The 14,131-nt window shown below is 39.7% G+C and overlaps 2 protein-coding genes across 5 annotated transcripts in view; both read right to left on the bottom strand.

Moving 5' to 3' along the window:
* The window catches only part of shroom1 (shroom family member 1), a 32,482-nt gene extending 28,784 nt beyond the window's left edge, over nt 1–3,698 (bottom strand). For both annotated transcript variants that reach the window (XM_088279826.1, XM_088279828.1), the window contains exon 1: nt 3,495–3,698. The gene's annotated coding sequence lies outside the window, so the exon portion shown is untranslated. The remainder of the gene's footprint in view (nt 1–3,494) is intronic.
* A 1,394-nt stretch (nt 3,699–5,092) lies between these two features.
* Nucleotides 5,093–14,131, bottom strand: part of aff4 (ALF transcription elongation factor 4) — a 43,466-nt gene continuing 34,427 nt past the window's right edge. For all 3 annotated transcript variants that reach the window (XM_088279590.1, XM_088279591.1, XM_088279589.1), the window contains exons 10-21: nt 12,792–13,536; nt 12,547–12,698; nt 12,362–12,447; nt 11,324–11,558; nt 10,999–11,096; nt 10,669–10,732; nt 10,442–10,578; nt 10,289–10,360; nt 9,985–10,078; nt 9,808–9,851; nt 9,486–9,703; nt 5,093–8,657 (exon numbers count right to left, since the gene is read on the bottom strand). In XM_088279590.1, the coding sequence (XP_088135716.1) occupies nt 8,530–8,657; nt 9,486–9,703; nt 9,808–9,851; nt 9,985–10,078; nt 10,289–10,360; nt 10,442–10,578; nt 10,669–10,732; nt 10,999–11,096; nt 11,324–11,558; nt 12,362–12,447; nt 12,547–12,698; nt 12,792–13,536 (2,073 nt within the window). In that variant the 3' untranslated portion in view covers nt 5,093–8,529. The remainder of the gene's footprint in view (nt 8,658–9,485; nt 9,704–9,807; nt 9,852–9,984; nt 10,079–10,288; nt 10,361–10,441; nt 10,579–10,668; nt 10,733–10,998; nt 11,097–11,323; nt 11,559–12,361; nt 12,448–12,546; nt 12,699–12,791; nt 13,537–14,131) is intronic.

Below are 14,131 nucleotides of genomic sequence, written 5' to 3'. Positions count from 1 at the left end.
TCTGAGGTCTGATTGGTGCAGTTCATTTTAAGCGGCAGATCATCAATAAAAACATGCTCACGCGATTTTTTTGTCCTTTGAGGATGACAAAGAGAGGAACAGACGCAGCTCGTGTGACAACGCCCAAGGCAAATTTAAGTGCGTAACCGATGACTTTTGTGTCCCATAGTCCCCGCCCTTCTATTTGCGACGCCATCTTTTTGTTTCCAACTTCCTTTCTTCATATTTCTGCCTGTACACACACACACACACACACACCCCCACACACACAAACGCACGCACACTCACACACCCCCCCACACGTGCACATGCACGCACACACACGCGCACACGCACACGCACACACACACAAACATCACCCCACCAAGCTAACGTAAATACAAATGTGACTGCATTTCATTTGCAAATCTGAATTGCAAGAAGTACGGTTTGGAAGTGAAGTTGTTGTTCTTAGTAGTATGACTTTTCTGCTCAATTTCGCAAGTAGACCACGAAATATTTTCATGAATCCACGTCAATTTCATGTTGACTGGTGTCATGGGACTTTTTTTTTTTTTAGTATTGCAGCGGGCGCCAGTCAATGAGTTGGGGTGTTCTGGACTCCTTAAAAAGTATGAAGTAATTTGATGTACATGGCTGTAGATAACCAAAGTGTATTATACATGACGCCGTAAATTAGGGCTGTATATATATATATATATATATATATATATATATATATATATATATATATATATATATATATATATATATATATATATATATATATATATATATATATATTATTTATTCGAATTGACTATTCTACCGATTGTGCTAACCATTAATTGGATACAAATTCATTTCACATCATAACACAACAACACCAACACAAACTATGCGTGAGAGGTGCATTTATTGTTTATAGTGTCTTTAAAAGTTTTAACCTGGCCTGATAAGAGACATGTGCGTCATCAGTCAATAAGAGTGTAGTTGGCTGTTGTTAGCTCAGGTTAGCCAGTCTGCGCACTGAGTGCCTCTGTGCCAATTGTGTTTATTAAGTTTATTTTGTTGCAGTGTGTTCAGTAAAAAGATTGAAAGTGCACCGGCGACTGTGACTATGCTTGTAATTTAGTGGTGGTAGGCTATATTAAATTAGCTAGCTAGGTAACATTGAGTTGGCTAGCTAGCTAATTTAACTATAGTGTCACGTAAGATCTGCTTTTCACTGGACACATGGCAAGTTATCTTTTTTAAATGACACGCAAGTAACTGTACACTAGACAGAGACAACACAGAAATAAAGAATATACAGCATTTCTACACAAGAGTTCTTTCCATTTTTTCTTTAACACCAGTTTACGGATGTACCACCTCCATCCAAGTTTCACCTGAGTAGACCAATGCAGAGCTCAGGTCAACCCAGGTCAGCGTTGCTAGTTAGCACCCCGCAGCGATGGCAGAACAGTGAGGCCCAGTGTGCTCGTCCCCGCTCCCGCCGTTATGGGCATGAGCGCTTACGTTTCAGGCCCGGGACAAAACACCAGTGTCTGCTTTCCTGAGGCATTCATGGCTCGTCGTGCCTTTTGTTCCAGCTTTTAATAAAACATAGTCCACCGTCATTGGTTGAAAGGTCTCCCCAGTGCATAGTGCATAATTCAGGCCCACGGATCCATTTGAAACAGGTAGATGAGTTTAAGGACGGGCACAATACTTGCAAACAACAAGATCTATTCTGTACTATCATAAATAGAGGGGTAATTATGTCCCTAAAGGTCAAATCAACAACACCTATGTTAAACAATGGACTAATTATACAGGAATGCGGAACCATTTTCCTAATGAAGGCCATTTTGGTTCCTATAAATGTCAGTTATAATATAGCTTCTAACTGACAAATCATTTTACTAGGGCTGTAAGGTAAGCCAAAAATTGTGGTTCGGTATGAACCTTGGTTTTATGGTCACGGTTCGGATCACATTCGGTACACTGAGTGATCATATAAATGATTTAGTGGCATTAAAAATTAACCATATAAAAAGGGGCCATCTGAAAACACTAATCTCTCAAAATGTGAAAGCTTCCCAAAATAAACAAATTAAAAATTTAATATTTAATAATATGCCACATCATATTTTTTTCTCTCTTTTTAGGAAACTGCAACTTCAAATTTTATTTAATTTTTTAGTAAATGCACAATGCACAGGTGCAACAGTAACAGTTTGCTCAGTCAGAATTATTATGCTATTCAAGAAACTCCAACGCTATTTGTTGTCGGTTGCTGACAGAATTTTACGTTCAAACAAGTTAACAATTTTAACATACCAGCAAGAGCTGCACTGCATTTCTTTACCGGGTGTGAGTGCATGCATCATGAACACTTTCTGTCAATTCATCGTTGGAACATAATGTTTTCTGAAGTTTTTCTTCACATAAATGAAAGCACGTCACCGTGAGTAACAAAACGACACGGCTGAAAACGGCAAGGAGCAGTTTTGCCAACTTTTTTTATATCTTTTCCGATTATTTTCCAAAAAGCAACTTGAGACTTTAACTCCAGTTAAGAAACAGAAAATATCAACGAATAATTCTCACATTTTTTCTGTATGACCGAAAGGAGCCTGGTGGAAAGTAATCAGCTGTACATTATCCATTTAATGTTGTAAAAACTGTGATTTATCGACAGATGAAAGCTACTGAAAAGGTGAAAAGAGCGGGGGAGAGTGTGACAGCTCCTTTCTGATGTTGTTGATGATTTTCTTTCTTTAAAGTATCTTGTATGCACAAGTTTTGTCAAAAGGGTCATTTTTTCCACACGAGGAAGCCCTTCATCATTATTTTTATTGGAATTTTGTGCAAGCTATGGACGGGGAGGTATTTTCAAAAGATGTTTTTGTATCAGAAGTAAAGCTATTTTGCATGTCATTGTAATCAGCTTTTTCTATAAAGCAAAAATCCATTTAAAACGTCTTCTTTTTATAGTTGTTCAAGCTTCAAACATATAGTATAAAAAACAAATGACCTGTGAAAGTAACACACTAGACTGAGTGTATCACTAAATTGTACAACATATGAATAAGAGCAAATCAATGTAGCCATGTTGATTAAACAATCTTTAACAAAAATCCGTTCTAATCGACCCAGTGACCCACAACTGCGAGAAAATTATACAACACAAACGTCAATAATAAATATGCATTTCTTTTCATCGTTCCTTAAAATTGAATTAAAATTATTGTATATTAAACATCCAACCCAAATGTCAAATCTACCATGTAAAGGTGTTGCATTCAGGGACCAGTTAGCTCACCTCGTGTCGTCATGTTACGATCGCTTACGCGAACGATTATTTGGCGACCACCCGAAAGCAACTTCTAAAACCACTCGGCACTTGCAAAGATACAACTCTTATGTGTTACATTTATTTTAGAAATCTCATATTTTCCACGTCAGCCCCGATGAGTAAGGCAACAGGTTGACAGGTTGACAACCGAAACTGAGGACGGCAAACGCACCTGCGGCCCCTTCTGGGTCTCCGCGTTCGCTTTCCGCCTCGTATTTCCTCGTCCTTCCGCTTCTTGAGAAAAATTAGAAAGAAAGAAAACAAAAAAAACCCCAACAAAAATCAACTCTTTTCTTTTTACATAGATGACGTGCCTTTCTGCCTACTGGTAGGTAATATTAAGCTTTCCCCTTTCCCTTAGGAGTTACCTTGTTCCCTGGAGGAGGGGTGCAGAGGGATGAAGCGTAATGGAGTGCGGGGCCAACCAATCGGAGCAAGCAAGAGGCGGGGTTTGGAGAAGAAGGTGTGCTTCTATTGGGCTGAGCCGGCGGTACGAAACAAGGACTTTCTCCTTTCTCCTCTCTGCCGCTGAAGAGTTTTGGAACAGAAGTCAATGACGCAAACGTGATGACCCCTCAAAAAAAAAAAAAAACAACTCAACAATCACGCACTGGTGGCATAACACGTTAGCCGTATGCATCCTAGCTAGAAGCAAACAGTATAAACATTTATTTCCCAAGTGGAATACACACAATAAAGTCCTCTAGAATGTGATCGAGATGATTATGTTAAAATACTCATGATGATTGCATACAAAGTACTCTGTCGTCTGCTAATGAGTTAATTCGATCAGGGCAGTGCAATGTGGATTGAAAAGCGCCAGCTAATCATTCCTAAGAGGCTCTGTGCAGTGCAAAGCCAAGCAAACGACATCGCATGCCTTTTGTTTAGGATATTTTGTTTCCTCTCAGTTCGGAGCATCACAACTGCAACTGCAAATAATTGTGTTCGCAATAATAGCATTTGTATATGTATTTTATTTCTTTATAAAATACTTAGCTTTACATGTAGAATCACAGCAAAAGATGTGTCATTTGTCAGTGGTCCTAAAAAGAACAATTTGGTAATGACTTTAATTTTACTTGTAATTCAATAACATATGCAGCTTGATTATCACTGCGCTTGCATATTGGGGCGGGGGGGATACATTGCTCTATCAAAAAATAGTTGACATAAAAAGTTAATAAAATGTGTACCTAAATAAGTTTTTTAAAAATCTTGAAGATCAAATGCAAATGTATTGCACGGAAATAACTGGACTTTGGTCAGTGTTTCTTTCAACATACCGCTAGAGGGAGCTTTCATAGCAATAAAAAAAGAATGGTCCATGTGTAATGTCAACCCTAGAAAAAAAAATTTCCAAGTGTAATTTTAACAAGGTATAAATTAAATTGTGTAAATACTGCTGTAATGTAGATTATTTATAATTTACTGCATAATGTAAAATTGTGCATTTTTATCAAAAACCCTTCAAGAAAAAAATACAATTAAAAAAATTAACTTCAGAAAAATGAGGAAGAATACATAACTAGAATGTGGCCTTGCTTAAACCTTTCATAAACAATTGATCAGAGAATAAACGTATCTTTTAAAATTATTATAAATTTGAAAAGCTAAGAATGCATTTTATAGAGCTAAAAAATACTCTAAATGAAGAAGCATACATTTAGTATATTTCAAACAATTGAACAACGTAAGGAACCCTAAGAAAACCCGAAGAAATTTGCACACGTTAATGAATAAACATGAAAAGCCACCACACCAGTCATATACGTATTCATATATATTTTATTCTCAATACGACAAAAATACAAAGAATATTCAGGACAGATTCTCATTAGTCACACAATTAATACTCACTTCACAAGAATGCTCTTTAAATTACATGACCTAAAGTTTGAAGCTCAAACTCCACAAGTACCTTTAAATCGTATTGCATCCATCGGATAATAGCATCTATTTCATCTTAAAAACCAAGCCAATTTAGACTATGTTACATAGTGAAGGCTGCTCATTGAGGCTTTTTAAAAGTATACAAGATAATGCATATAAACTGCTACAGCTTTTGAGAAACCTTTTTCTTAAAAGACTCGTGTGACCAATTGTTCATAAAAAGGGTAAGGAATACTCTCAGATTGCCGGAAGACTGTACATCTGATCCCTTCTAGGATGGACAATGACGGGACAAAATATAGGAGACGATATGATAACATGGCGGTGAAGATACAAGCACATAAAAGACTGGAGCAGAGGTGGGGAACCTGCCATTGAACCCATGCCGCGTGCAATTAAAAATGATCTTAATATATAATAATAAACATTTACTTCAGTCCTAATTTTTCCTAAAATTTAGTAAATGGGCTCGATAGAAAAAGTGTCCCCACCTCTGGATCGTTAAGAGACTGGGGGTCATCTGTACAGTTCCGAAGACAAAAAAGTAAAGAGAGAGAGAGAGCGAGAAAAGGAGAAAAATGTGCAGAAAACTCTCACAAATATATTTACAGCGATATTCAATTTCAATAAAAATGTCCTTGTGGTAGAAATTCACCCTTAGAGAAAAATCATATGTACACTTTATACACTTAAATAGAAACATGCAGATGTTAACATCTTCCTATTGAAAAAAAACATACCCTGGATTCATTAATATTAATTACTACTTACAATGAAATCTCATCATCAACAATCATGTCCCCCTGATACATTTACATCTTCCTGTTGCATCAACTGTTATTAGAAAAAAAAAGGGTGGGCATAAAAAATAAATTAAAAACTGTTACGAACGATGTTTCGATGTATACATTTGTACTTACAAAGTGTACCAGTGTATGAACACATTGGCTGGCCTGGCATAAAAAAAATAAAAAATAAAAAAACTCAAGAGGATTTTCCTATGAGAAAAAGTGGCCTCCAGCTTTAGGTACAGAATGGCACAAACCATCTGTTTTTTTTTGTTTGTTTTTATTTTGTTATAAAATATATACATAAACGCACTAAAACCTGTATGCCAGATTGCAAAAAAGGCATTGGACACTTGAGTTTCTTTGAAAGTAAAAAAAACTAATAAAATAATAACAATAAGCCTATGAATTCATTTAAAAAGTCTTCACATCCTTTCTTTTATAAAAACAAAAAAAGAAAAATCCTGCATAGATTGAAAAATAATTTCTTTTTTTCCATTTCAAGTGTTCGGAGGGAAAATAAAACAGTCTGGCCAGAGAGTCGCAAATTTGTGAAGGATGACGATGGCAAAAAGCTACTCTGAAGTTGAAAAATGAGTTGGAAAGCACAACTCGATGGAAGTAATGTTCCTTTGCATTGGTCCAGACATTTCCTAAAATTGCCCCTTTCACACTGTTCGTCTCTATGCAGCTGTGCTGTATAAACGGTACAGTCATGCGACGTGGGATGGAAAATCGAATATTCTACCTTTTGGGGATAGCAACGGAGGCGGGACAACACCTACCTGGCTATGGGTATCCCGTAACGTTCAACACTCACTTCTCTGTTGTGTCAAACGCGTTTTTTTTTATGGCCATGGTATGGCAATTTAATTTTCAATGTGACACTCCACGCAAATGTTCTGCACTGCTGTTTCAGTTTAATTGTTCAAATTTCACTTTATTGGTCCGAATATTATTAATGATTACAAATTTAATTCACCGCAAATAATGCAGCTTTGTTGATTGATGAATACTCACTGCGAGACTCATGAAATGTTTTTCCACTACCACCACACGCCGTCTTTACTTTGGAAACTTTTGCTGCAATGTGAGATTCTTCTAATTGTTTAGATAACAGCATAATAGTTCTATTGAGGCCTCCATTTGCATGCCGCCTATTAGTGGGGCTGGCCACTGTTAAAGGAAAGTGTATGACTCAATCCTCATTCATTTTAATTTTTGTCTTGACTTAAGGTCACAGTTACAATGATTTTAATTGGAAAGAATTCCACATACTTTGCATTCTATCCTAAAAACCAGCCAAAAAGTTTTGAAATCTGTGTATTAGAAAGAAGTAATCCGCTTATGTATATAAATAAAATCTAGATGTTTGAAATATATTCTCTTATTCTATTACGCTATTAATGCAACACTGCTAATCTATTTCGCCCCTGGTTTGTTCGATATCAGATCGGTTTCCCACCAGGCGCGCCTTTGATAAACGTTAATGGAAATAACTGCATTGTATGCATGGACACCAATTAAAACACTCCCTGCTGTGACTCATAAAAATACACGCTTGGCAAACAACACTGTATGGAAGTGACTTTCCTCAAGGATATTTTGCAACGGCTACGGAGGAAAAGCAATGTGATGGGAAGAACAGCCAACTTACTTGGCATCAAGTGGCGCTAAATCGCTACTGGGATCGTTTTAAGAAGACTGGGAGACTAAAACAAGCGTTTGTATGGAAACAGATGAGGTTTGTGCAACTGGATGAACAGACAATTCATATACCTTATGTGGCTTAATTCATGAAATTGCAGTTAAATGTAAAAAATATTTCCGGATGTGCACAGTAGCCCTTATTTGTGATCTAACGGGTGTGCTGCCAAAAAAATTTTAATTAAGTGGAAACGGGGAAGCTTGGTTTGAAGCAAAGCTCAAAACCTTAAAAATAAAACATTGTCGCCCAAGATTTTAAAGAGATGAGGAACAGAAAAAAAAATATATGGAGAGGGGACTGCTTGTTTTCCTGTAGCTGATATTGAAGGCACAAAAAACAAAGAGAAAACCTTCATTTGAAATTTTTAAAGCACCTTTGGTGTTTTGAGCGAGGTACTTTGGTAGGTGGGGGGGGGGGGGGGGGCAATTGAAATAAAAAATAAAATAGCCAAAATAGCCTATCGACTGAAGCGCAGGGAATAAATAATAAATAAATCACTGAGCGCTTCAGGGCCAAATAGATAAAAAAAAAAAAAATAATAAAAATCATCTTTCATCTGTTTGTTAAGATGCAAATGTGTTGCTGCTGCCGTGATGGCTCCAATTTGCTCAGTTTTGGGCAAGCTGGCGCAGATTTAAAAAGGAAAAATAAAAAGGGAGTGACGCACACATACTCGTCGATATGCTTGACAACGACAAGTACATCGTCACGTGCGTGATCAGAGGTGGACTGTGTGCGTGTCGCTGAGGTGTGGCCGTGTGTGGGCGAGAGAGCAGCGTGCAGGGGGGGCGTTGGGGGGTAAAAAGTCAGCATCCTTGCTAGGGAACCAGTTTGGCGTCCAGTCGCAGCCAGTGCAGACCCTGCCGGGTGTAACGCACCAGGTCAGTCATACTGCTGGTGTTGAAAATGAGAGGACCCATCACTTTGTCCAACTCCTGGAAAAAGTCTGAGAAAGAACAAAAAGAGATGAGTCCATGTCAAGGTAAAGCCACCAGCAAAAATAACCGGGATTATGTTTTTGTTTGGGGGGTCCGGAATCTATGCTCCTAAAATTGTTGAAAAACTCACTTTCTGTTGAGGCCAAAGTCCTATGGAAAACAAAACTATTGCTTTGGCGCCACCTTGTGGCGTCATGGTGCCAAGGGCCGATGTTAAAGTGAGGGAAGGAGCTTCATTTAGTCAGGCCATGTCTAATAGAAAAAAGTGCTTTGACGCCCTCTATTACCACAATAATGCTTGTAAAAAAAAGTATGTAACCACTACGCAGCCACCAGATAAAAGTTAGCCAAGCTTCTGTCATTTCTCTTTCCTATTCTCTGTATTATGCTACAGATCAGTCTTATGCTGCGGGCGCACCGAACGCAAACAGTTTCTGGAGGGGTATTTCCATATTTAGTCAATGCAGTTGGCGGAGTCAGGCACGATTGTGTGCCGAACCATGCTTTTGAAGCAAAAATGTTGCTTCGTCTATTTCGCTGTGCTTTGCTGAATTTTTGGCGCCATTGCGTCGCCGACAGCCAGTCGGCGTTGAGAATATACTTATTACGTCACATACAGTTGAAATTAAATGTTTATTTTATTTTTTTTAATTTCTGATTAATAAATGTGTTTTTGTCTCAAAATTTGATTTCACTCTTGGTTACAGCCATGGCCTCATTTACATTATTCCCTTGTACCATTAATGTTGTTGTAAACCACAAGGGGGACTTTGGACCATCCACATAAAAAAGAAATAAATAAAAAAAATTTAATATTAAACTAACTGTTGGCTTACCTTTCTGCTCCTTGGCCAGCTGCTCCGCCTGGTCCCAAACCTCAGTGGCGTACAGAAAGTTCGAAGTGACTTGCACATAACTGGCGGCCATCTGATGGATGCGCTGAGGTATGGTCACGGACGAGCCGGCGCTGCTGCTGCTGCTGACTGACGAGTAGCCGCCTGCTGTGCCCGGCGATAGCTTTGGGGACACTGGCGAAGGCATGCCTGCTGCCTTGCTGCATATTGAGAAGAAGAAATAGATTGAGGTCAAATGTACCAGCTGCCCACTATCTACGTTTTTCTAACTTGAATACAATTGCACAGAAGCAGGATGACTTACTTCCCCATTCCAGGAGAGGGAGCCTGGGTGTTACTCAGAGAGTTCTGGTTAATGAAGGAGGAACAACAACATTACACACAGTGAGAGAACAGGAAACTACATTCAGTGGATTTACTGTAAATGCTACTCTGTCCGTTTAAGCCAAACAAGAGTTCAAGTTGCAGTGGCGAAAAGTACCTTTAATTGCTCTGTTAGTGTTTTGGAGTATTTAAGAGCGCTGTCTTTCCTCAGCTTGAATAAACGCAAGTGGAGAAGAGATTGACATCGTAGGCTGGGAAGAAAAGTTCAGTATTAAAAAGAAAGCAGCACACAATGTTTGTAACATTAAAATGACTCTTAAAGGGGGCATAATATGGAAAACCGACTGCTTAATTGTTTGTAAACAAATAGTTGGATCTCTGCAGAACCCGCTCACCCATCAAGTGTGAAATTAAATAATTCTTCTTTTGGAGGGAAGATGGCTTTTAGTCAAAATGCTCACCAAAGAACGGCTACCCGCTTGTCAGCTGGAGTCGCATCAGGGGCCATGTAGCTTTTTAACTTCATTGTGTACCTGACCAAACAGTCAAAACACATATTAGCTCATTGAACAAACAGTTGTACGTCAATACAAAAATGTTATTTTTGGCCTTACTTGATAAGTTCCACTGTTTCAGCATACATGGGAAAAGGCGACTTGGCCTCCTGGGCACTCTTTTCGAGGGCGTTGCCGCACTCGATGAAAGACACCACGGCGTCCAGGTAGTAAATGGCCTTCTCAAAACGGTCCAGCTAAATAGACATGAAACAAAACAACTGTAAGGTCAAGCTGGTATTTACATATAGCCACCTCCTTTTTTTGGTGATGTTTTAAGCTCTCACCAGTGCATCAGCATTATGTTTAAGTTTCTTGGCCTCCTGTAAGTAATGATCTGCTGAATGAGCCCTGAAACAAAAATCCATACAGAGCAGCGCATTTAACACTTCTAAGTTGTGCCTGGGCCAAATAATTTTTAAAAGTGTCTCTTCTCATTATTAACATTAAGTACTTAAATATTATAAAGAAATGTGTTTCAGTGGCATAACAACATCTGAAAGAATACAACAATCATTTTGCTTTGTATTTCTGATTCCAAAGACACCCTACATCCTTGTGCAAACACATCCGAACGCTGCCTTTCAGGATGAATCTTCCCGCCTGAAGCAACTCACCTGTCCTCAAACGGCAGCTTGGATCTTTGCAACTTGGACCCGTCGGTGGAGAGCGGCGGCACGGCCAGCTGGTTATCGCATCCCTTTGAGGATTTCTCCTGTGGAAGGCAGCAAAGGAGAGAGGATAAAGTTTCAGGAGGAGGGGGAGGGCATGTTTGAAGTGATGGATAAAATGGAGACAAACGAGGGTAGGGAAGAGGTGGGTTGTATTGATATTTGCCACACAGATATTTGTCATTCAAATCCCCTCTCAAGAGACAATGTGAGAATCCACTAAGCTTTAAAGGTATTCACACTAACCCCACCAGATGATACATCCACCCACCTTGCCATCTCGAGTGCTGCGACCCTTGTCCTCGCCTTTTCTGTGCTTGGAGGTGGAGGTGCTCTTAGTGCTGTGGCCTCCTTCCTTGCCGCTGCCTGCCCCGCTGGATAGCGACGTGGAGGACTGGCTGACCGTTCTCTTCCGACTCGGATGCTCGGCTTTCGGCATCCTCTGGAGGCCCGCCATGGACGGAGAGGGCACTGGATCCTCCTTCTTCTCCAAAGACCTCTTTGACCTGTTGATGCAAAATGCCTCCATGTCAGAGATGAGAGCACTTGATCTGATCCGCAATGCAATTATCAAAACAAACAAGACCTCAGGAACTCTTATAGAAAAGAATATATAAACCCACAAATGCGCATAATGTACAACAATGAACAACAAACATCTATTCATTTAATACAGCTCTTAAAGGTATTTATGAAAAACTAAAAATACTCATGATTAGACAAAGGATGCACCACATGGTCACACGTGTACGTCAATTAAAGTTGTTCTATCAAACAATCCAAATAAAAATGTTAGCTCAAATGGTACTGAATTGGACTAATATTTACATGACAGTGTTTAAGACCCTTTTAAGGCCATTTAAAAAAAAAAAATTGTGACCACTCACGCACAAATTAAGACCATCAAAACATTTTGTATTAGTATTTGTTTTAAGGTTTTCATTCTGAGACTTCTTTTGTAATTTGGCATTTAGAGGTAGCACAGACAACACTGTTCAAAGAGAATAACATCAAAGTTAAACAACGACATACACATTTTTGACCCATTTTGAGATCACAAGTCCATTTACAAGCAGTTGGAATGGTACAAAAAAAAAAAACCCAAGTAATTCTATCAGTACCAACAGATGTGAATTTGTTCCCAAAAAAAACTCCAATGTTGAAAGCAACCCTCATTTCTGCGTTGTTAATACCATGACTTTGATGAGTATAAGAGTATCGGCCTCACTCTAAAACTATTTGCAAGAACCTCTTTAAAATTTAAATACCGCATGAAATGTTTACAGTAGTTTCCATTATAAACACTTACTCTTTACTGCTGCTTTTATGATGCGATTGAGACTTTTCCTCCAGCTTGCACCGTTTGCTGTCTGGCTTGGCTCCCTCCTCATCGTTCTTTAAAAACATAAAATAAAATAGAGAAAAAGATTACTTGAGATGACATAAATAATCTCACAACAGAATTTAAGCGGAATAGTTGACAATGTCCCAAACCTTGTGCTTCCTCTTGGCCTTGCTCGTGCCCTTTTCTGAGCTTTGCTTGCTGAAGTCTTTGCTGTCTCTGTCTTGGGAGTCATCTCGCTCCACTTTTATCTCTGCAGGCTCTTTGTACGGTCGCCCAGGAATCCTCGATAGCAAACTGAGATCTATGGTAACGGCAAGGATATGGTTTATTTCCCTTCCAGAATATGAAGGGAATTTAGGATTCTTTTGCTAGGTCGTAATACATTTTAACTGACCTATTTTGACAATCAAGGCTTGCGGAGGTTGCCTGGAGGTGTAGCGCTCCTCAGGGTCACTGAGTGGAGACAGCAGTTCCTTCTCCATTGGTGAGAACACGCAGACGGGCGTCCTGATGCTTTCGGTGTACTTCGGCGTCTGCGACGACGACGGGATACTATCGTTGCCCTCCGAGTCCGACGACGACGAGTCCGTGTCGACAAACTCCCGAGACTTCTCGCGAGTAGACTTGGAGCTCGTTTTGGCCTTGCGCTTGTCCGCAACGGCGGCAATGGCGGCCGCGCTTGGCCGCGGAGAAGATTTGGGTTCCTTCTTTATGCTGGGCTTGCGGGAACCCTTGGTGGCTGCTTTGGGTCGATGAGGGGGGATCTCGGGTGCTGGCTCGCTTTCCACCCTCAGGCCTCCTTTGGGCTCCTCCACCACCGGGGGCTTTTCAGACTTTTTAGGCTGTTTTTTCCCCACGGGCCTCCGGTTCCCTGTGCTGCTCTCACTCTGGGCTGGAGATTTCTGCCGACCGCGACCACTCTCGCCACCCTTCTGTACCGCCCGAAGGTCCCTACTTGCAGCCGGTGCTGAGGAATCTTTCGATCCCCCTCCCTGGCTACTATAACCACGTCCTGAACTGTTATCTCTGCCCTCTTTTTTGCTCTTGGTTTGAACGTTGTTGTTATCCAGTGGCGAGGGTGGGGCGGCCTTCTTGAACCAATTGTCCAGCTGCCACTTGTTAGCCATTGGTTGTTCAGGCTATGACAAGGAATAAATACATCAACATGAGCGACTTAACTTCATTTGCTGACAAACGGGCCTTCGTCTTCTAGCTTTTTGGCATTTTGTAATATAATAGGTGAACCCCCCCCAAAAAAATGACACAAATGTTTAGTGATTAAAAAACAAAAACAGCAACAACTAAACAAGAATTAAGCAATGTCACACGAGAAGGATGTACTTAACAAAACTATTTGAAACGGATTCAGTTACAGGTTCGGTCATTGTTTTTCCAAGTAAAAGCAGATGCTTGAAAATGCCTTATTTCGATTAAATACAAAAGGCAATCAGTTTGCTTTTGAGAAAGACTACAAATTGCAGCCAATGATTCCTTTTGAGAGACTGAAAACAGAAGACTTGGAAAATTTTAAGTTACACAATGACTAAACGATTACGGATTATCAAAATAGTTGGTGATTAATTAGGTTCCCGATTTGTAGTCACACGACTAATTATGACACCCCTAAAAAGGTGCCCTGTCCAAACTGAGGGTTGCCATAAAGTGATACGGTACACCGGGGGCCCTTGGTTTATGGCTTTACAACTGCATTTGTTTTAGTTAGTGATGGACTTA

This window comes from Idiotropiscis lumnitzeri, chromosome 17, assembly GCF_059441095.1.
Source record: "Idiotropiscis lumnitzeri isolate Australia: NSW breed Sydney's pygmy pipehorse chromosome 17, RoL_Ilum_1.0, whole genome shotgun sequence".
NCBI lineage: Eukaryota > Metazoa > Chordata > Actinopteri > Syngnathiformes > Syngnathidae > Idiotropiscis > Idiotropiscis lumnitzeri.
Note: the sequence above shows the minus strand (reverse complement) of the source record. Positions and strands in the feature narration are given on the sequence as shown.